This window comes from Moschus berezovskii, chromosome 7 (genome assembly GCF_049115385.1).
Source record: "Moschus berezovskii isolate FMDL1 chromosome 7, NW_MosBer_1.0, whole genome shotgun sequence".
In the NCBI taxonomy this organism is placed as follows: Eukaryota; Metazoa; Chordata; class Mammalia; order Artiodactyla; family Moschidae; genus Moschus; species Moschus berezovskii.
In genome coordinates, this window is record NC_142466.1 from 15,591,439 (window position 1) to 15,613,735 (window position 22,297).

General features: G+C 46.9%; 1 protein-coding gene and 1 non-coding gene across 2 annotated transcripts in view; one reads left to right on the plus strand and one right to left on the minus strand.

Moving 5' to 3' along the window:
- The window catches only part of FBXO16 (F-box protein 16), a 60,096-nt gene extending 47,911 nt beyond the window's left edge, over positions 1–12,185 (plus strand). The window contains exon 8 of the mRNA XM_055428079.2: positions 10,176–12,185. Coding sequence (XP_055284054.2) covers positions 10,176–10,355 — 180 coding nt within the window. The 3' untranslated portion in view covers positions 10,356–12,185. The remainder of the gene's footprint in view (positions 1–10,175) is intronic.
- Positions 4,007–4,113, minus strand: LOC129557690 (U6 spliceosomal RNA). Its single transcript, XR_008686282.2, has one exon. It is a non-coding gene; the product is annotated as a U6 spliceosomal RNA (small nuclear RNA).
- Positions 12,186–22,297: the final 10,112 nt, after the last annotated feature.

The following is a 22,297-nucleotide window of genomic DNA, read 5'->3' on the forward strand; positions in this document are numbered from 1 at the left end:
TTGCTGCCCACCTGAAGCCATCACAACTTTGCTAATCGGCTGTACTCCAGTATAAAATACACAGCTGAAAAGGAGACAGAAACGACAAGTGCAGCTGTGGAGAGAGTGTGGCAGACACAGCCCAGGTGTGATTAAAGTGGAGGGAATCACATGTTCATTAGATAGAGAGTTCTTGCATCATTTAGACAGGTCTATCTAGGAAGACTCGGGAGGAACTAGAGAAACGGGGGAGCAGGAAAACCTTAGGGGAACACCTCACACAGCCAGGATGAGAAGGACAGACCACCAGCGCCCAGGGGGGCCCTGAGGCCTGAGCACTGGCGGGCGCCCTGCCCCTCACAGTGAGAAGGGGCGTGTGACACTTGGAGAGGGTAAAGCTTTGTGGGATGGGGCGGTTAGAGGAAAAACAGCACAGGTGTGAAGGACAAAGAACATTCCTCTGAATATCCCCAAACTTTTTGGCACCAGGGACCAGTTTCATGAAAGAATTTTTTCCGTGAATTGGGGAAGGGGGGATGGTTTCAGGATGATTCAAGTACATTACATTTATTGTTCACTTTATTTCTATTATTATTATACCAGCTCTACCGCAGATCATCAGATATTAGATCCGGGAGGTTGGGGACCCCTCTCTCGGCTATCTCTCGAGGGCATGGCAATCAGGTCACTGAGGCATCTTCCCTGTTTACCTGTCATTACTTAGAATGAGCTATTGGAATTCTCCCCCCAAACAGAAACGTTCTCAAGGAAACAGTTTCAGATCTGTGTATACTGCTGTGAGTGGGTGATGTTTTCTACTATTATTAGGTTTGAGTTTCAAAGGTACCTGATTCCCCTTTTAATTCTAGCACTGCCTCATCACAGCTGCTTCATTGAACCACCTTTTGGTGTGAATCAGTGATAGAAGCTAGCCTTCCCATGTGGCTCAGTGGTATAGAATCCACCTGCCAATACTGGAGACACGGGTTTGATCCCTGGGTTGGGAAGATTCCCCTGGGAGAGGAAATGACACCCCACTCCAATATTCTTGCCTGGGAAAATCCTATGGACAGAGGAGCCTGGTGGGCTACAGTCTGTGGGGTCCCAAAGAGTTGGACACGACTGAGCGAATCTCTGCCTATTCGATCACGAATGCTTTATCATTTTGAAGGTGATTTACTAAAATGATATAAACATCAAGGTATGTTCATTCCCATTAGTTTTTTGTTGTGGTGGTTGTTTGTTTTGCTTTTTGGCCACACCATGTGGCATGTGGGATATTAATTCCCTGACCAGGGATTGAACCTGTGACCGCTTGCATTGGACGCTCAGAATCTTAACCACTGGACCATTAAGGGAGGTCCCATCATTAGTTATTAGAGTAAAATTCCAGACAGAACAAAGCCATGAAAAAATATAAGCACCACAGTACAGCCAGGTGCCATCTTAAACCTCAGAGATTTTCCCATCTTGAGTAAAGACGTGAAAAAAATAATTTCTAAAAATCTTAACAGCTGGCCCCACAATTCCTTTTTGGGAAGAGGAAGGAGGGAGCTGTCTCCTTGGGGAAAGCCACTGAGGAGAAATGCTACAGGCACCTGGACACCAGGGGAGGGAAAACCTGCCAGGCTGGAGATTAGAGGAAGAGTTTCTTGTTTTTGCTCCTGCAAGGAGAGGGGAGGGGGGCAGAGGGCAGAAAGGAAAGAAATAAGACCAGGAAAGAAAAGCCAGCCGGATGGAGGGAAGCTGAGCCTGGGCAGGGGAAAATGACATGTCAGTGTTAGATGGTAACTCAGCCATTCCCAATCAAATTTGTTCCCTATTACTGGGATGTAAAAAGCCTGCCTTCCATCTCTTTAGGAAATTGTACTCAATTTACACATGGAAGCAAGAACGCAGTAGTCTAGAAACCAAGAAAGACCTTCAGGACTATTTACAAAAACCAGGGTGGGGAGGGCGGGACTTCCCTGGCCGTCCAGTGGTAAAGACTTCACGCTTCCAGGGGGTGAAGGTTTGATCCTTGGTAAGGGAACTAAGATCCCACACACTCAGCTTGGCCAAGGGGAGGAAAAAATACTATCCTTAAAAATAAAACCAAGAGGGGTGGGCTTTGGGCTTCCCAGGACTGGAATTGGGACCCAGCTGAGCTGACATCTTGTTTTTTGTCTGTTTTTTGTTTTTTCTTTTTCCTACCAAGTTAAGTATAAAAACAAATACCTTTTTGTCTCACGCTCAGCTTTTTTGCTTGAAGGTTAGAAGTCCTCACCTTCCAGGTTTTGATTTAGCCAACGATTTCACAAAGCTTTCTGTTCACAGTGTTCAGCTAAATACAAGTAACAAAAGCTTCTAATTGCCTGCTTCCTCTAATTGCTTTAGATAAGACTTATCTTGCTTCGTGCTTAACTCCAGCCTCTGTGGTTACCGTCTTGACCTCCTTCCAGGATAACTTGATTCTTAATGTCCTGATTGTTTTTTAATAGTCTTTAAGCTTTCTCACTTTTTTTCCCCCTATCTGGTTTAAGAGAGGAGGAGAAAGGAGTTTTCTCTAAAGCAAGAACAATGGTTTAAGCGTTGGGAAACCCCAGGTTCTGGCCTTAGCTCTACTGTTGACTAGCAGACACTCAAGCTATTTCTAAAATAAATTAGAATTGTATTTTTTTTAATACTTGAGGTTTCTTTTAAATATTTATCTTCTTTATTAAGGTCTTAGTTGCAGCACATAGGATCTCCAGTCTTCCTTGTGGCATGTGGGACCTAGTTCCCTGACCAGGGATTGAGCCCACACCCACTGCATTGGGAGCACAGAGTCTCAGCCACTGGACCACCAGGGAAGTCCCTGAAACACCTCTTTAATGTCTCTTCCAGGCTAAAGTCTGAATCTCTGGACCCTCATTGTTTCCCCCCACATTTACTCTCTGCTTTCCATTAATACCAAAAAAGAATCCAGCGTATTCATGAATCCTAATTATAAATCGTTAAAAACTGGTTTCTGTCTCCTTTTTTTTTCCTTTGAACTTTCAGTTCAGTCGCTCAGTCGTGTCCAACTCTCTGTGACCCCATGAATCACAGCACGCCAGGCCTCCCTGTCCATCACCAACTCCCGGAGCTCACCCAAACTCATGTCCATCGAGTCGGTGATGCCATCCAGCCATCTCATTCTCTGTCGTCCCCTTCTCCTCCCGCCCCCAATCCTTCCCAGCATCAGAGCCTTTTCCAGTGAGTCAACTCGTCGCATGAGGTGGCCAAAGTATTGGAGTTTCAGCTTTAGTATCAGTCCTTCCAATGAACACCCAGGATTGATCTCCTTTAGAATGGACTGGTTGGATCTCCTTGCAGAAACCCTAATTAATTAAAACAGAATAATTTATAAAATATAGTTTATACAGTGGTTTTCTTGCAAGCAGTCTTTAACAGACTTCTTTCAAATTCTGACAAATACACTAGGTGTTTGGTTTGGATGTGCAGAACTAAAAATATCTAAAGAAGAGATTTTTAATTACTTAGTTCAATCCGTGAAATTCCTGAGAATTCCATTTGGAAGAAAGAATAAGAAAGAATATGGGGGACTTCCCTGGTGGTCCAGTGGCTAAGACACTGTACTCCCAATGTAGGGGGCCTGGGGTTGATCCCTGGTCAGGAACTAGATTCCACATGCCACAGTGAAGACCTGAAGCAGCCAAATAAATAAATAAAATTTAGGAGCAAAACAACAACGTATTTTTTTTAAAAAAAGGAATATGGGCTTTGCAGTCTGAGAGACCTGGCCTTTTTTTTTTTTTTTTTTCATGGTAGCAAGCAAACAGGATTTATTTCAGAGAGAAGGTATAAAACTCTCAGCATAGACACCGAGAGGGGGTGAAGTGCCCCAGACCAGGGCTTTTTTACTAAGCAGTGCAACTTTAGATAAGTTACTTAACCTCTCTGAGCCTTAATTTTTAAAAAAATTTTCCATTTTATTCATACATTTTTAACTTCATTTTTTAATTGGAGGAAAATCGCTTTACAATGTTGTGATGGTTTCTGCCATAAAGACATGAAATGCGTCACCGGTTTGCATGTCATCCTAGAGCAGGGGCCACGCTAATCTTCTTTGTATCATTCCAATTTAAGTATATGTGCTGCCACAGTGAGCACTGAGTCTCAGTTTCTTCCTCTATAAAATGGGAATAATGATACCTCCCTTGCAGGACTGTTGTGAGGATTACATGCTAGGTATATATTAAGTACTCAGTACATGTTCACGTTCTCCTCCATTAAACACCATCTTATTTTTCACTTTGCTGACCAAGAGCACACTCTGGGGCCTGAAACAGCCTAGGTTTAATGCCTGATCCCACAATTTCAGCAACTCAGTGATTTGGGACAAGTTGTTAACAATCTCGGAAGCACTGTTTTCTCATCTGGAAAATGGAGTTAGCAACAACAGTGCCCAGCTCCAGGAAGCATTCATGAACTAGTCACATCCATCAGAATCACATCAGATCACCATGGAGACAGCAGGGATGCTTAGAGAGTGCTGATGCTGAGTGGCTGCTGAGTTGCTGACGAGGGGTCAGCCAGGCGGCCAGGAGGAGGCTCCAACCTTCTCTTTCTCGATTTTACCTTTACTTTCCCACTTTTCTTTTTTAAAATATTTTTAATTGATTGTTTTTTTGGCTGTGGTGAGTCTTAATTGCAGCGTGTGGGGTCTTTCACTGTGTGGTGCGGGCTTCTCTCTAGATGTGGCTCCCAGGCTCAGTAGTTGTGACTTGCAAACTTAATTGCCCTGTGGCTTGTGGGATCTTAGTTCCCCCACCAGGGATCAAACCCTCGTCCCCTGCATTGGAAGGCAGACTCTTAACCACTGGGCCACCAGGGACAGCCCCTCCCCACTTTTCTTTGTTTTTCTCCTTTGTCTTTTCTCTCACAAGAAGCCATTTCTGCTGTGTGAAAAATGGTTGCATCCAGAGCGGTATGACATGAAACCCATGTATTTCCTTTCCCTGCATGGCCTCCATAAATCTTGTGTCTGTGCATGACTCCTTCTCAGTGCTGGGTTTTTGATTCCACGCCCCCAGGTAGAATACTGTGTGTTGAACTCTGTGCCGTGGATTTGGTGCTGTGCGCCCTGCTCTGCCTCTGATACCTCCAAGATGAAAAGACCTAATTGCTAAGAATCCTGGGGGTAAAATTAATTCTCAGGAGGACCACGACTTAGCGTCTTTGCGTTTCTCTTTTACCTGAAAGAGCATCGTCTGCTTGTTCTGTCTTGTGGCCTCTTGTTTGATCATGCTACGCATAATAAATCACCGTGGTATTTCCAACAGGAGTAATTCTACTTGCTTCTCTTTCCCTGAATATTTAGACTGGGGCCAAATGGCTTCTTGTTTTTGCTTAAAAGTTAAACAAAAGGGACTTCCCTGGTGGTGCCATGGTTAAGGCTGTGCCTTCCAACGCAGGGGCTGCAGGTTCAATCCCTGATGGGGGGACCAAAACCCCACATGCCTCACTGCTCAAAAACCAAGACAAAAAACAGAAGCAATATTGTAACAAATTCAATAAACAACTTTAAAAATGGTCCACATCAAAAACATCTTTAGAAAATATATGTGTGTGTATGTAGTCTATCTGTATGTCCATGTTTGTAACCCTTTGTATTAAATAGTTTGGCTTTTACAACAAACTGCATCAGAAGCCAATTTTCTCAGGCATGGATGCTTTGAAATGTAAATTCATAGTCCCTACTAACAAACAACCATAGGAATTCTATGTCCTGTGCATATTTGGCGGCACATCCCAACTTTATGTCACCTACGTGGGAGGCTGAACGGTACCATCGCATAATCTTGGACTTAAATTTCAAAACCCTGGCTAGAATCTTCTAGCCTTTCCCCCACAACTGACGGTTTTACCCCAGAGCTAAAGACAAATGAAGAACAAAAACAGGCCTGTTGCTGTGTTGATTATTTCTTGCTCACCTCTATTTCTCTATTTAAAAAAATTTTAAGGTATATATTTTTTAATGTGGACCAATTTTTTTTAATGGCCACATCATACAGCATGCAGGATCTTTAGTTGGGGTGTGCAAACTCTTAGTTGTGGCATGTGGGATCTACTTCCCTGACCAGGGATGGAACCCCAGCCCCTTTGCATTGGGAGATCGGAGTCTTAGCCACTGGACCACAGGGAGTCCTAGAACCATTGTTTCTTGACTGCTTTCCCTTCATTCCTGCAGTCCTTTCTTCCCTTAAGATCATTAATTACTGAGACCTGTTTAAGGGCAAGCATTGTGGCCAGGCTTAGATCACAAAATGTCTTGGACCAAAATGGGTTCTCTTATGTCAAAGATGTCATGCCTGGTTCTCTTTCTCCAGGGACCCCCTCCCCTATCTGCTTACAATACCCAACGTGACATAAAAGAAATTTCCAGTTATTTCAACCAGATCATCAGATGCTCTGGACCAAACTCAAGACTGTCAGATTTGTACCCTTTGTGTATTTCCTCAGGCTTCCCAGGTGGCTCAAGTGGTAAAGAATCCACCTACCAATGCGGGAGATGCAGGTTTGATCCCTGGGTCGGGAAGATCCCCTGGAGGAGGAAATGACAACCCACTCCAGTATTCTTGTCTAGAAAGTTCCGTGGACAGAGGAGCCTGGTGGGCTACAATCCACGGGGTTGCAAAGAGTCAGACACAACTTAGCCACTGGACACACACACATACTCATGTAATTCCCCATATTTTGTCTTTCCTCCTTAGATTTTGTCTTTCCTCTTGTCATGATGGGCATTAAAGTCTTAAAATGAAGAGGGTATACAAGCTTGTTTTCAGGGACAACCAGGAAAGGTGGTGGCTGACCAGCCCACTCAAGATGGCTGTTCCCTTGCTCTATGTCCATCCCCTGCCCGACCAGTGCCTGCTTCACTTACACTGACTCTGGCCTTCCTACATACTAGCCTTGGGCCCCAGCTAGTAATTGTTCTTATCAAAGGGGCGGTGAGGGGTGTGCCCTTCTGTTGGTTTCCCTGGTAATCGATGAGCCCATCTGACATCAACTTCCCTGTAACTGGCAATCTTCCCCTCCACCAGGAACAAAGACTGCTGCCACGTCCTAAAGGTGTCTGCTGCACAGGGTGGGGGTGTTGCTCTAGGACTTGCTTCAGACACATAAGCTCCCCGTCTGTCAAACCACTGATGTCTCTGTTGCTTGATGCATGTGTGCATGCTAAGTCACTTCAGTCATGTCTGACTCTTTGCAACCTTATGGGCTGTAGCCTGGCAGGCTCCTCTGTTCATGGGATTCTTCGGGCAAGAATACTGGATTGGGTTTGCCATTCCCTTCTCCAGGGGATCTTCCTGGCCCAGGGATCAAACCCCCATCTCCTGTGTCTCCTGCATTGCTAGTGGATTCTTCACCGCTGAGCCATGGGGGAAGCCCCTCTGTTGCCCACTCCGGGCTTTTTTCAGTCTTGAAACTGGGCAAATGCAGGCTTTGTAGAATTGTGAAGTGCAGTCCAATAGGTGGGCATAAAGAGACCAGCTTCCAGAGCCCCTCAGGAAGGGGTGAGAAACTTGACAGTTTGGGTAGGTGGCGACAATTACCAAGAAGAGAGGTGGTGGGGCGGGGGAGTCCCTGGGACCTGCCGGGGTGGAAAAGCAGAGCTGGAGAGGAGCCTGCCTGGGCCTGTGGCTCTGCCCCTGGGGGGACTTAGGAGACACGGTTCCTCAGCACAGTGATAAATATACTTTGCACTGTAATAGGATTCCGTTTGAAACTGTTACAGCCGAGGTGTTATGAGCCCACTCTTGTGTCACGGAAAGCTAGGCTTTCCCTCCATTTGGCAGGTATTATCTTATTTTCATTGTTCCTAAAATAGCACAAAGGAAGGCTTCTGTTTGTTCTCTTACCTTGTGCTAATCTTAGAGCAACATGAAAATGCTGACTGTACGCGTATCTTGAAACAACACCGAAAACTTCCAAAACGGGAAGACAATTAATTTCCACTCCTTCCCCCTTTCCTGTTGGATTCCAACGACTGGCTGTGTTTAACCCCAGTTTTCCCTACTCTTTCCCAGAAAAGTCACACCTAACATGCATGGATCTTCTAGCAGGAACGTAGATTCAGGAGGGTGTGGGATTCCAGCTTGAGTCTCCGGGGGCTGACGTCTCATCAGAGAACTAGTACAGAAGAGCATATGTTCAGTGCTAAGGTCGGGGTCTGGATGATAACGGCTTCAGGAATGCAGCTGAGACAAAATCCCTGAGGGCTGAAACACTCAAGCTTCTTGGAGAAGGTGGGCCTCTAAGGGTAGATGTAGAGAAGGAGTAAAGAGAGCAGGTGAGTAAGTCAGAAAGAGAAAAACAAATATTGTAGATTAATGCATGTATGATATGCATTATGGCAGGCTACAGGCTGTGGGGTCTGTATGACCACAGTCACGACCAAAGCGACTTAGCATGCACGCACCACACATATATACAGAATCTAGGGAAACAGTACTGATGAACCTATTTACAGAGCAGAAACGGAGATGCAGATATAGGGAATGGACTTGTGGACACGGCGGGGGAACGAGAGGCTGGGACACACTGAGAAAGCAGCACTGATGTGTACACACTCACTCGCTCTCAGAGTCACTCAGGTGTGCCTGACTCTCTGAGACCCCATGGACTGCAGCTCTCCAGACTCCTCTGTCCATGGGATTTCACAGGCAAAAATACTGGAGTGGGTTGCCATTCCCTTCTCCAGGAGATCTTCCCAACCCAGAGATCAAACCTGAGTCTCCTGCATTGCAGGCAGATGCTTTACCATTTGAACCACCAAGCAAGCCCCATATATGCTCATAACTTGTGGGAGGCGGCTATATAGCACAGGAAGCCCAACCTGGAGCTCTGTGGTGACCTAGAGGGTTGGGATGCAGGGGGAGGGAGGCTCAAGAGGGTAGGGAGATACACACACACACACACACACATCATTATGACTGATTAACACTGATGTATGGCAGAGACCACCACAACATTGTAAGGTAATTATCCGTCAATTTAAACAATATATATAGAGAGACAAGCAGGTGGAGGGTGCAGGCGAGACCAGCCTGTGTGGGGCATCTCTGTGGAGGAAGAGGGACCCAGTTCACTGGAGACAGCAGTCATGGCTGAAGCAATGTCCCATTCAGTGAAAGCCTAAAGTAGGATCTTCCCCAGATTAATGGAAACCCTGTGTGTTGCAAACGTATCCATCAGAGCATTAGAGGGAGGTGACAGATGACCCGACTCCTGGGACCTGCCAGCTGAATATGGAGTCGGGAGGGGGACCGTGTTCGGAGAGGCTCAGCCTCTGTACATCTGCTGGCTCTCCTGTGTTGCTCTGCCCAGTCGGGGCCGAGATAAGGGTGCATGTGCCCCCTCCGGCTCCCTGTAAACTCAGCTCATGTTATGTCTCTCGCTCTCTCCCTTCCTCTGCCTTTTCTGCTCACGGCCAGATGTTGAGAAGCCCTTCCTCGCTGTGAGTTTGGATGGAATGTCCACCTGTGACGTCAGTCTTTTGTGTGCATGCCCAGATGAGCAGGGAGTGTAAATGATGGGAACTCTATCAATACCCACCTGGACTCAGGATCACGAGTCTCCAGACCCAGCTCTAACACCTTTTAACTCCTTGAACCCTGGCATTTCAACTACCTGCTCTTCAGTTTCATTTATTTGTAAATTGGAGACGTTAATACTTCCTTATCTACCTCACACAGTTTCCTTGAGGCTCAAATGAAATATGGTTGTGAAGGTGCTTTGGAGACAAAGAAATGTATTTAATAGGAGTAACTCAATACTTGAGGGGTTGCATGAGGGGGAAGGTGGTAAAACTGGGATGTCTCAATAAATCCCATCCCGTCCTACGATTTTATAAAATTGTTTTATACTACTTTGTTGTTGTTTAGTAACTAAGTTGTGTCGGACTCTTTTGCAACCCTGTGGACTGTAGCCCACCAGGCTTCTCTATCCATGGAATTCTCAGGGCAAGAATACTGGAGTGGGTTGCCATTCCTTTCTCCTAGGGATCTTCCCAACCCAGGAATTAAATCCACATCTCCTGCTTGGCAGGTGGATGCTTTACTACTGAGCCGCTAGGGAAGCCCTTTATATTCCTTAAATAAGTTGAATTAGATAGCTTTTTCTGCTATTCTAACAACTCTCACTCTAGCGGTATCTTTTTTCCTCCCTAGATCTCCTTAAATGCGGAACCCAGGGCCTCCCTACATGTTCCAGCTCACCTTGCTTGGCTTTCTCACCAGCCACTGGGCCTCCCAGCCACTGAAGCAGCAACAAAAACTCTCACACAGCATCTCCAGCAGCTCTCTGGACTTCAGTCATCACCCCAGGCCTTCCAGCAGCAGCTGATGTGAAAAAACGTGAAAAGATTTTTCCAAAAATGACAAGATGCTCTACACAGAGACTTGGATGTCACTTGGAACCTTATTGTGAAAACGAGTCCTGCAGTATTTCAGGAACAGGTATTCACCACACAAATGTTGACATATTTATAAACTTAGGAATGTGATGATAGATACCGTGGAGTGGATAAAGGGACATATGATAGTGTCTTGGTGAGGTTGGCTGTGTGAGGCCAGGTCCGAGAAGGATATAACCAGCACATCCCCGAGGCTCCACAAGCGGTTTAGTGATGGGACGATTGACCGTGGTGTCATAGTTTGCTGGGGCTGCTGTAACAAAGTCTTAGTCCGTTTAGGCTGCTGTAACAAAAGTACCATTGATAAGTGGGCTTCCCTGACGTCTCAGAGGTAAAGAAACAGCATGCAATGCAGGAGATTTGGGTTTGAGCCCTGGGTGGGGAAGATGCCCTGGAGAAGGAAATGGCAACCCACTCCAGTATTCTTGCCTGGGAAATCCCATGGACAGAGGAGCCTGGTGGGCTACAGTCCACCGGGTCACAAAGAGTTGGACATGACTGAGTGACTAAACCACCACCACCATTGATGAGTGGCTCAAAAACAAGAGACATTTATTTTCTGGAGGCTGGGAAGTCCAAGATTAAGATGTGGGCAGGGTTGGTCTCTTCTGAGGCCTCTCTCCTTGGCTTGCAGATGACTGCCTTCCCCACAGACTGTCTTCCTTCTCTGCATGTCAATGTCCTAATCTTCTCTTACTGTGTATATGCTAAGTTGCTCAGTCATATCTGACTCTTTGCTACCCCCTGAACTGTAGCCCGCCAGGCTCCTCTGTCCATGGGATTCTCCAGGCAAGAATACTGGAGTGGGTTGCCATGCCCTCCTCCAAGGTGATCTTCTGGACCCAGGGATCGAACCCACATCTCTTATGTCTCCTTCATTGGCAGGCGGGTTCTTTACCACTTGTGCCACCTGGGCCTCTTATTATAAGGACACAAATCCGGTTGGATTAGGGTCCACCTATGTGATTTTGTTTAACTTTAATTACCTTTTTGAAGACACTCCTAAGACAGTCACAGTCTGAGGTCTTGGGGATTAGAACTTCAACATAGGATTGGGGGGCAGGGGTTACAACTCAACCCTTAACTCACACTGTGGGCAAGGTAAAGAGAATCAAGATGAGATGGAGAAGCCACTGGGAACTATTAGCAGCAGAAGCCTCTGTCATCCTTGGGGCTGGGGAAACAAAAGAGAAAGGCTGTGCTATTCCTCGAAGCCATCCAGAGCTATGGTCACAGGAGAGGGGCCGCCCAGCTTGGGTGCTCTATGACAGAGGAAGGCACCCACGGTGGAGACCAGGCTCTGGCAGAGAGGGAGGGAGAAGGCCCACCCCTCTCTCTCCCCGCCCTTCGCACTCCTCCCTTCACACTCTGATACTGCTTCCCTTTGGCCAAGAGCCAAGAAAGAGGAGCTGAGAACAGTGAGGCCTGGGGGCTGCCGCTTGTAGATGTCAGGCTTTGAGGCAGGGAACGGGCTGACAGGTCTGGCCAGGGGTGGGAGGGGAGTGGTAGAATTTGAGTGGGATGATGAAGAATCACCAGCTCAGTGGAGAAAACAGACATTTCCAAAGGAGGAATTAATTATGCATACTCAGGTAACATAAATGGGCTTTAAAGTATCATCGGAAAACAGAAAATGCTACTTAGCTGCAAAAAATATTAGTCATACATTCGAAACGGAACCACGTATTCATGTAACCATTTCCAGTCCCAGAAGTTACTATTCTAATTTTGCAGAAGTAAAGCAGAATGAGAGAAAAATAAGTCTGTCAATCTTGTCATGTTGAACACTTATGTTCTTAAAATGGGATGGGAAGTATTACTGGAACTGTTTTGGAATAGAAAGCAGCTCTCTGCCTCAGGAGGGTGCCTGTGTGACCGCGCCCATCACTGGTCACAGCATGGTTATATGAACTGGGTACGTCCCCTGTGTTACCGCGCTGGGGCTGCCATAACAAAATACCATAGGCTGGTAGCTTTGACAACAGAAATTTGTTTTCTCACCACTCTGGAGGCTGGAAGCCTGAAACACAGGGGTTGACAGGGTGGATGTCTGCTGAGAGCTCCTTTTGGGTTGCCTATTCAGTGTGTGCTCACATGGTCTTTCCTGGGTGACTTTGCAGGGGGGAAAAGCGAGGGGGATGGAGGGAGGGGGGAGAGAGCGATCTCTTGGTGTCTCATCTTTTTTTTCCTAAGTTCAAATCATCCTGATTTTATGATCACAGAAATACTACAAATATAATGGTGAACACCATTATAACAAATAGAAGGGTGGATAGAGAGTTACATAGATAGAGCGATTGTAACAGGAATAGACTCAGTCTGCACATGCTGTTTTTACAGTGTAGTGTTGAATTTAGTGTTACTTGAATTTTTAAAAAAATTTATTTTACCACAGGAGGGCTTAGTTGTGGCATGTAGGATCTAGTTTGCTGACCAGGGATCAAACCCAGGCCCCCTGCACTGGGACACAGGCTTGATCCTTGAGTCAGGAAGATCCCCTGGAGGAGGAAATGGCAACCCACTCCAGTACTCTTGCCTGGAAAATCCCATGGACAGAGGAGCCTGGCAGGCTACAGTCCTTGGGGGTCGCAGAGAGCTGGAGACGAGCTGGAGACGACTGAGCGACTTAGCACGCACTCATGCATTTCCTTAAAGGGCCCACATCCAAATACAGCCCTCTGGGGGTTCAGACTTCAACATACGAGTTTTGGAGGGGACCCAAACATTCAGTCCATAACACCCCATGTAGTGATATGAAATAGATGATACTTGATACGTTGATACTGATAGTCATTAAATTAGGAAAACCTCATTGCACACCTACTGTGTGCCAGAATCTCTGCTAGGCTCTGAGATTATAGGTAGAAGGAAAAAAACTGCCTCAGTCTTTAATGATTTTATAACTTGAAGAGTGACAGAGCAGCTGTTAGAACACAGTGGTCGCTGCCAGGAGAGCTTGAGCATTTGTACTAAGTCACTCAGTCATGTTCGGCTCTTTGAGACCCCATGGACTGTAGCCCGCCAGACTCCTCTATCCATGGGATTCTCCAGGCAAGAATACTGGAGTCGGTTGCCATTTCCTTCTCCAGACCCAGGGATCGAACCCACATCTCTTGGGTCTCCTGAATTGGCAGCGGGTTCTTTACCACTAGCACCCCTGGTGGCTCAGATGGCAAAGATTTCACCTGCAATGCGGGAGAGCTGGGTTCTATCCCCAGGTCAGGAAGATCTCCTGGAGGAGGGCATGGGTACCCACTCCAGTATTCTTGCCTGGGAATTCCATGGACAGAGGAGCCTGGCGGGATACAGTCCATGGGGTCGCAAAAGAGTCAGGACACGACTGAGCAACTAACCCTTCACTTTCTGTTCAGTGCCTCCTGGGAAACCCCAGAGCGCCTAGATAGGATGAATAAACCACTCCCTGGGGGCGGCAGTAGTGATGTGCAAGCAGACACGGAGGTGAGGAGTACTGGATAGTAAACACGGGGTGGGGCAGACAAGGGGGAGCATTCAGGATTGAGGAAGACGATACACAGAACTAGGGTGACCAGGATCCTGGTTTGCCCGGGGCTGTCCTGGTTTTAGTACTAAAAACCCCACTTCCGGGAGAGCTCGGCGTCGCTGAGCCTTATGGGTAGAGGTGTAAATAGTGCAGTAGAGCTGGTGCCCGGAGGAGGAGGGTTGCAGCAGGGTTGATGGGGAAAAGCTGGAAAAGTAGGCAGGAGCCCAAACAGGAACTGAACCATGCTCAGGAGGTAAGCCTTTCTTTTGGAGCTAGTTGAGTACTCGGTGCCGCTGTGCTGTGCTTCCTCGATCAGTCATGTCTGATTCTTTGGACCCCATGGACAATACAGTCCATGGATATTCTCCAGGCAAGAATACTTCAGTGGGTTGCCATGCCCTCCTCCAGGGGATCTTCCCAACCCAGGGACTGAACCCAGGTCTCCTGCATTGCAGGCAGATTCTTTACCACCTGAGCCACCAGGGAAGCCCAAGAATACTGGAATGAGTAGCTTATCCCTTCTCCAGGGGATCTTCCCCACCCAGGAATCCAGCCAGGGTCTCTAGCATTGCAGGTGGATTCATTACCAACTGAGCTGCCAAGGAAGCAAGTAATCAGTAAGTGATCTTAAGTAGGGGAGCAACTTGCTGAGACCAGATTTTTTTTCTACAGCAAATTATTGTAATGTTTACTTATTTATTTATTTTATGTAATCTGCAATGTGACTTTATTTATTTTTAAATTTTTATCAGAGTAGAGCTGCTTTACAATGTTGTGTTAGTTTCTGCTATATACTTTGCTGTACATATTATTGTTCAGTCGTGCCTGACTCTTTGCAACCCCATGGACTGAAGCACCCCAGGCTTCCTAGTCCTTCATCATCTCCTGGAGTTTGCTCAAACTCATGTCCATTGAGTCGGTGATGCCATCCAACCATCTCATCCTCTGTCGTCCCCTTTGCCTCCTGCCTTCAGTCTTCCCCAGCATCAGGGTCTTTTCCAGTGAGTTTGGCTTTTCAGGTAGCCAAAGTATTGGAGCTTCAGCTTCATTCCTTCCAATGAATATTCAGGGTTGATGTCCTTTAGATTAACTGGTTTGGATCTCCTTGCTGTCTTTTTTTGGATGTCCTTCCCATCTAGGTCACCACAGGGCACTGGGTAGAGTTCCCTGTGCTCTAGAGCAGATTCTCATTAGTTAATCTATTTTGTATATAATATCAATAGTGTGGGGCCTCCCAGGTGGTGCTGGTGGTAAAGAACCTGCCTGCCAATGCAGAAGACGAAGAAACAGAGGTTCAATCCCTGGTTCAGGAAGATCCCCTGAAGGAGGGCATGACAATCCACTCTAGTATTTTTGCCTGGAGAATCCCAGGGACAGACGAGCCTGGTGGGCTATAGTTCATGGGGTCGCAGAGAGTTGGGCACGACTGAAAGGGCTTAACAGGCATGCATGCAAATCAGTAGTGTAAATGTGTCAGTCCCAATCTCCCAACTTCTCCCATCATCCCCAGAGACTGGCATTTAGAAACAGCTCTATCTGCTGGGTGATGAGGAAGAGGGACGATGTTGAGGGCCATTCAGGAAGCCGTGGTGGTTTTCCAGGGAACAGCGATAGAGAGTGAAAGTCAAACGATGGGGCAGATGAAGAGACCCAGAGGATTCGGAATATCTTAAGGAGGAATAACAGGCCTTAGAAATACACATATGGGAGGTGAGAGACAAGGGGAAGTCAAGGATGACTCCCAGGTTGCTGGCTTGGGCAAGTGGAAAAAGCCTTGGGAGGTAATTAAGACGGTTTGGAAATACCTTCCCCACTGCACCCTGCGTGAGAATACAAAACAAAGCAGCCTTTCTTCTGCTTCCCAGACAGCTCTTGGTGACCTAAAATCTCAGTTATTGTGCAATTGCCCTAGAGGTCTCGGGCGCACGCAGCCAGGAGACTTACGACATGCTCAGGTTGGAGAGGAGGTTTGGGGTGAGAGGGGGAAGCAGAGGGGCATTTATGACACTAGATACTTCCTCAAGGTCTGTGTACTCTGTCTTGTTTAAGCTTCATGAGAATCTTACCAGAGAGGAAGGTGGGGACTGTCATTCCCATCTCAGAGCTGCTGAATGGCGATAAAGTAACATGCCCTGGAGGGCCACGGACACACAGCAGCAGAGCTGAGCTTTAAACCCAGCTGTGGGGACTTCCCTGGTGGTCCAGTGGGTCAGAGTCCGCCTGCCAATGCACGGGACATGGGTTCGATCCTTGATCAGGGAGGATTCCACAAACCACAGAACACAACTACCGAAGCCCATGCGCCCTAGAGCCTATGCTTCGCAACTGGAAAACCCACCGCAGTAAGAAGGGTGAGTGCCACAACTAGAGAGTTGGTGGTTTCCCTGGAAAACTCACCACAGCTGGAGAAAAGCCTGCGCAGCAGTGAAAACCCAGTGCAGCCAAAATGAATAAATAATTTTTTAAAAAAGACTCCACCTCCCAATGCAGGAGGTGTAGGCTCGATCCCTGGTCAGGAAACTAAGACCACACATGCTACAGGGTGTGGCCAAAATTTATTAAATAAGTAAATTTTTAAAAAAGATACATTAAAAAAAATAAAAACCCACCTGTGTCTGACTCTGAAGAATGACTCTTTCCACCAGTGAGCTCCCTAGTTTCCACCCAGTTGGATTTGTGTTCAGTGTACTGCCATGCCTTGATTCTGTCTTTATTCAGCAGTCAAGCAAGATGCAGACAAGGTAAGGACTGTCTCCTTCAGGGCCCTAAGAGGCCAGTTGATGGCTGCTTGCCTGATGGAGCAAGGTTTGCAAGAGAGCATCTTCATCCTCTGTAACTGGTCCCCGTGCTGATGAAACCTGCAAAACTCTGCAAGCCGTACTTTCTGATAATTATCTTCGTGAACATCAAGGCTACGGAGACAATGTGCCCATCAACAGCCTGTTTAGGGAGGTGGGGAGATGTGTGTTAGTTGCTAAGTCATGTCTGACTCTTTGCAAGCCCACCAGGCTCCTCTCTCCATGGAATTCTCCAGGCAAGAATACTGAAGCGGGTTGCCATTTCCTTCTCCAGAGGATCTTCTCCACCCAGAGACTGAACCTGGGTCTCTTGCATTGCAGGCAGATTCTTTACCATCTGAGCCACCAGGGAAGCCCAGAGGGTTGGGGGAAGGAGATGAAACTCAAGAGACAGGTAGCCATGAGCAGGATACTACATGGAAGAAAGGAACACCGGAGGAGTCTCCAGGGCCTCCCTCCCCAAGATGGGAGTGTACAGCGAGCTTGTCTAAATATCTGAAGCGACTCTAGCAAACTGACAGCCATGAAGGGGTCCCGACAGGGAGGCCGCCCTCCTAGGTCAGGGACCTTCTAGAACTGGAGCCTTAAAAGAAACCCGAGAGCCAACCTGAGCTCCTTTGTAACCAGCCACACTTCTATTTTGATGTGAATCTTGGCCTAATTCCTGCAGAGTCTTAATAGATAATCCATCCATTTTGCATGTCTTTTACTGTTATTTCTGCATGTATTTTGTTCCTATACCCCTTCTAGATTGGGATTTCTTTAAAGACCCTAGTTTCACTCTGTCCATGTTTTCACAAGTTCTTTTACCCATTAGCACATGACTGGCGTTTGTTGTCCTTGGAGTGAAACGGTCGTTTCTCGACTACCTTCTTTAGTCACTGACGTGGGCAGAGAAAGGCCACAAGAGGGCACTCCTTCCCCACTTATCTGAGTTCCGGTCTTGTAAACTGAGATGGACATTAATAGAAACATGTTTTTAAACTAATCTGGGGGCGTTTTGAATATTTACACCGCCACACTTAGGAAGATCTTTTTTCAGCTCAAGTCTTTGGTTCCATTTGAATCAAACTAATATCAACATAATTTTTGAAGAATTTATGATTTAAGGAAGACGCGTCTATTTAAAAAAACCATTAGTATGGCTCTTACTGAAAATGCAAAAGAGCAAGTGTTGGCAAGGATGTGGAGAAACTAGAAGCGTTCTGTGTTGCTGGGTGGAAGGTAAAACGGCAACTGCTATGGAAAACAGTGTGGTGGCTCCTCAGAAAATCAGGCATAGAATCACCATACGAGTCAAGCAGGTTCACTGCTGGATGTAGTCCCCAAAGAATTCAAAGTGGCAACTCAAAGAGCTGTTCGTACACCCATGTTCACAGCAGTATTATTTGCAATAACCAAAGTGTGGAAGCAACCCAAGTATCCACTGCCAGATGAATGGCAGTGCAACATACGCAGTCATGTCCAACTCTGCTATCCCATGGACTGTAGCCCGCCAGGCTCCTCTGTCCATGGGATTCTCCAGGCAAGAATACTGGAGTAGGTTGCCATTTCCTTCCCCAAGGGATCTTCCCGACCCAGCAATTGAAACTGAGTCTCCTGCATTGGGGAGAAGGCAATGGCACCCCACTCCAGTACTCTTGCCTGGAAAATCCCATGGACGGAGGAGCCTGGTAGGCTGCAGTCCATGGGTTCGCTGAGAGTCGGACACGACTGAGCGACTTCACATTCACTTTTCACTTTCATGCATTGGAGAAGGAAATGGCAACCCACTCCAGTGTTCTTGCCTGGAAAATCCCATGGATGGAGGAGCCTGGTGGGCTGCTGTCTGTGGGGTTGCACAGAGTCAGACACGACTGAAGCGACTTAGCAGCAGTAGCTCCTGCATTGGCAAGCAGATTCTTTACCACTGAGCCACCAGGGAAGTCCGTAACATACAAGGAAATCGTATCAAGCCTTAAAAAGGAAAGCACTTCTGACACATGCTGTAATGTGGATGGCAAAGGACAGCGTGTGGTTCCACTTATTGGAGGTCCCTAGAGTAGTCAGATTCATAGAGATAGAAAGTAGAATGGGGGTTACCAGGGGTACCAAGCATTTATTTTATTTTTAAAACCAAGACAGTATCTTTTAAGTTATTTGTTTATTTGGCTGTGTTGGGTTTAGTTGAGACATGTGCAATCCCCATGGTGACAGACAGGATCTTTCAATTTGGTGCACAGACTCTAGTTGCGGTGCATGAGCTTGGTTGCTCCGCAGCATGTGGGTGGGGCCTTAGTTCCCCAACCAGGGACTGAACCTGCATCCCTTGCATTGCAAGGCACATTCTTTACGACTGAGCCACCAGGGAAGTCCTACCAAGCACTTAGTAGATACAGAATTTCGCTTTGGGAAGATGAAAAAGTTCTGGAAACGGATGGTGTTGGAGGTTGCACAACAATATGAATCTACTTAATTCTACTAAAGCATAACATTTAAAAATGGAAGAATTAAAAAAAAAAGAACGGAGAAAGATGTGTCTTTAAGCCCAGTTTCACATACAGCCTTAGCTCTTGCCAAGGTGCCAAGACCCTCACGACCGTGCACCGAGCGTGTTGGTGAGGGAGAGAGCCACAGTTTCTGAGCGCGGCCCCTGCTGTGACCGGTGTCCCCCCATCTGGGCTCCTGGTTCGTCCGCTTCGGTGCTGGGGCCACACTGCCTGCGCTCAGCGCCTCTCAGGTGCCGCGCATGCTTCACCCACACGCAACCACTCGTCTTCACACCGCTATCATTGCACTCAGCCCTGTCCTCCCCTTCATTCCACCAAACACTTGCCTGCAAGTTCCATGTGTGTCTCTCTTTTGTTCTTTAATATCTCCCTCCTCTCCTCAAACCAGGAAACCCGGGCTCAGCCCTCACCTCACGGCAGTTTAACTCTCATGGTGTCTCAGTCCAGCCTGGGCTGCCAAAGCAAAATACTTGTGGATCAAGGGGCTTCAAATCCACGGACATTTATTCCTCAGAGTTCTGGTGGCTGGAGTTCGAGATCAAGGTGCCGCAGATTCCGCGTCTGGTCAGGCCCCATACCTCCTTCCCGTGTCCTCACCTCCGGGGTCTCCGTTATAAGGGTGCTCATTCCACTCATGGGGCTTCCCGGTGGCTCAGCGGGAAAGAATTCGCCTGCCAATGCAGGAGAAGCAGGCGGCTCGGGTTTGATCCCTGGGTTGGGAAGATCCCTTGTAGGAGGGCATGGCAACGCACTCGAGTACTCTTGCCTGGAGAATCCCAAGGACGGAGGAGCCTGGCGGGCTACAGTCCACGGGGTCACACAGAGTCGGACACGAGTGACTGACTGAGCACACACGCACACCCCGTCTGCTGACTGCTGCTGCAGCCTGTCCTCGCCTCTCGCTGCCGTCTTCCCTGCCTTCCATACACCGCCAGGTTCTCCAGCCCTGCTTCTCCTCCCTTGCCTTAATCGTGGTCTGTTCCTTGAATCTGCAGCGACCTTCTGTTTACTCCGGGGACATTTTTGCGATCTTGCCTGAGAGGTGCTCAGCCCTGTCAGCTTCACCCGAGTATGATGATGACTCCCAAATCTCTGTCCTCGAGGACAACACCCCTCCCTCACGTCATCCTCTCTTTCCCCTGATTTATAGGGTGTTTGTGCTCTGGGTGTTCTGCCAGCACCCCACACTCAGCCGCTGAGGCTGTCTTATTTATTTCCTAAAGACGAGATGGGGCGGGAGGGGTCTTAGGCACTTCTGGACAGGGTTGCTCCACTCGGCTTCATGGTTGAGGGTGTAGGGGGATCATTTAATTTCTCAGTTTCCTTACAGAGGAAGAGATTTACTTCCCCAAAAATCCTACCTGTGAGGAATAAGAAAAAAATAATCTGGGGACTGCCCTGGGAGTCCCTGATTAAGACTCCGCGCTTCTAATGAAGGGGGCACGGGTTTATGGATCAGGGAACCAAGATCCTGAGTGCTGTAACTGAGACCGAGTGCAGCCAAATAAATGAATAAATAAAATCCCACATGCTCAGCAGTATGGCCAAAAAAAAAAAAGTGTGTGTACTGTAAGGAAAAATACACAGGTGCCAATGAGTGGCGGAAGCTGGGAATGAGAGGCTCTGCCTTCTCCTGAGTGCACAATCGCACGCAAGTGGAGGGTCAGCTGGTCTAGAAATCCTTGTGCAAGAGCAGGTGAGCTGTCGGGGTGGTCTGCCCCTCCTGCTGGCGTGGAGACACAGGTTTAACTCCTAGACCTGGCATATTCTACCCTACTTAGTCTAGCAGACTCCCTTACTCATCAGTTGTCAAAGAACTAAGAAGTTACATACTCTCAGAAAGGCGCAGTTCTAACCCAGTAGGACTGAAATAACCTTTTCTTAACAAATACCACAAACATCTTCAATTCCTGTTATGATGGTTCTCCACCCCGATGTACTCGAGGGACATGACGCTCCTATGACTCTGTGCTGATGGTTCTGGGAGAGTGCATAAAAATCGGGGTTCGTAACGTGATCCTAGAATTTGGGAGGGCATGCACCCCGAGTTGAGAATGATGGCTCTGTTACAAGATCGTCTTGTGGAAAAGCCCAGCTGTATTTATTTATTTATTTACTCCCTTGCTAAATCATTGAAACACTAATAACTGAGTTTTTCATGAGCCCCCACTAACTTGTCATCAGTGTATTTAACAAAGATACCATCCTTTTGTACTTAAAAAAGTTGTTTCTCTTTGAGACTCCATAAAGGATTCTAAAGGTGAACAGGATCCTTGCAATTAAGGAAACTATAATGTAACAGGAAGGTTACTTATAGACAAGTAACAATTGGAGGGACTTCCCTGGTGGTCCAGTGGCTAAGACTCCCTGCTCCCAATGCAGGGGTCCTGAGTTAGATCCCTGGTCGGGGAAGTAGATCCCACATGCTATAACTAAAGATCCCTTTATGGGGATCCCTTTTTAAGATGTTGCATCTTAAAAAAAAAAAAAATCCCACATGCAGCAACTAAGACCAGGTGTAGCCAAATAGATAAATAGTTTTAATTAAAAAGATTCCCAGATATTTCTTATGTTCGTTTATGTTTGAAGAACACTGTTGTATACCATTCTGTTTTTTTCCCATGCACTTTTCATAGCAACATACAATTGTGAGTTAGAACAAGAAATTGTTATGATTTTAGAGGTTTTCACCAAGTAGAGAGTTGATTTGTTCCTTTAAGGCTGGATGGGATTTGTATGCAAGGCGTGGGCCAGGACAGAGTTTCAGGGAGATAAAATTGTTTATGCAAAGGGGTAAAAAAAAAAAAAGCAAATGTGAACAGAGATTAGAAAACTTTTTCTGAAGTCAAGGATTCATGAAGGGGAGTAGTAGTGATAAGGTTGAATAAACTCTGAAGAAGAGGCCAAAGTATTTACTCGGGAGGTCCGTGTTTTCTCTAATGTGCCATGATGAAATTTTGATACATTTCATTCCATCATCCCAAAAAGAAACAATTTTTAAGAAAGAAAAAGACCATATCTTTAACATTGTAATGATCACAACTACAAGTCTGAGTGCCTGGGAGAAAACCAAGCTGTTAAAATAAAT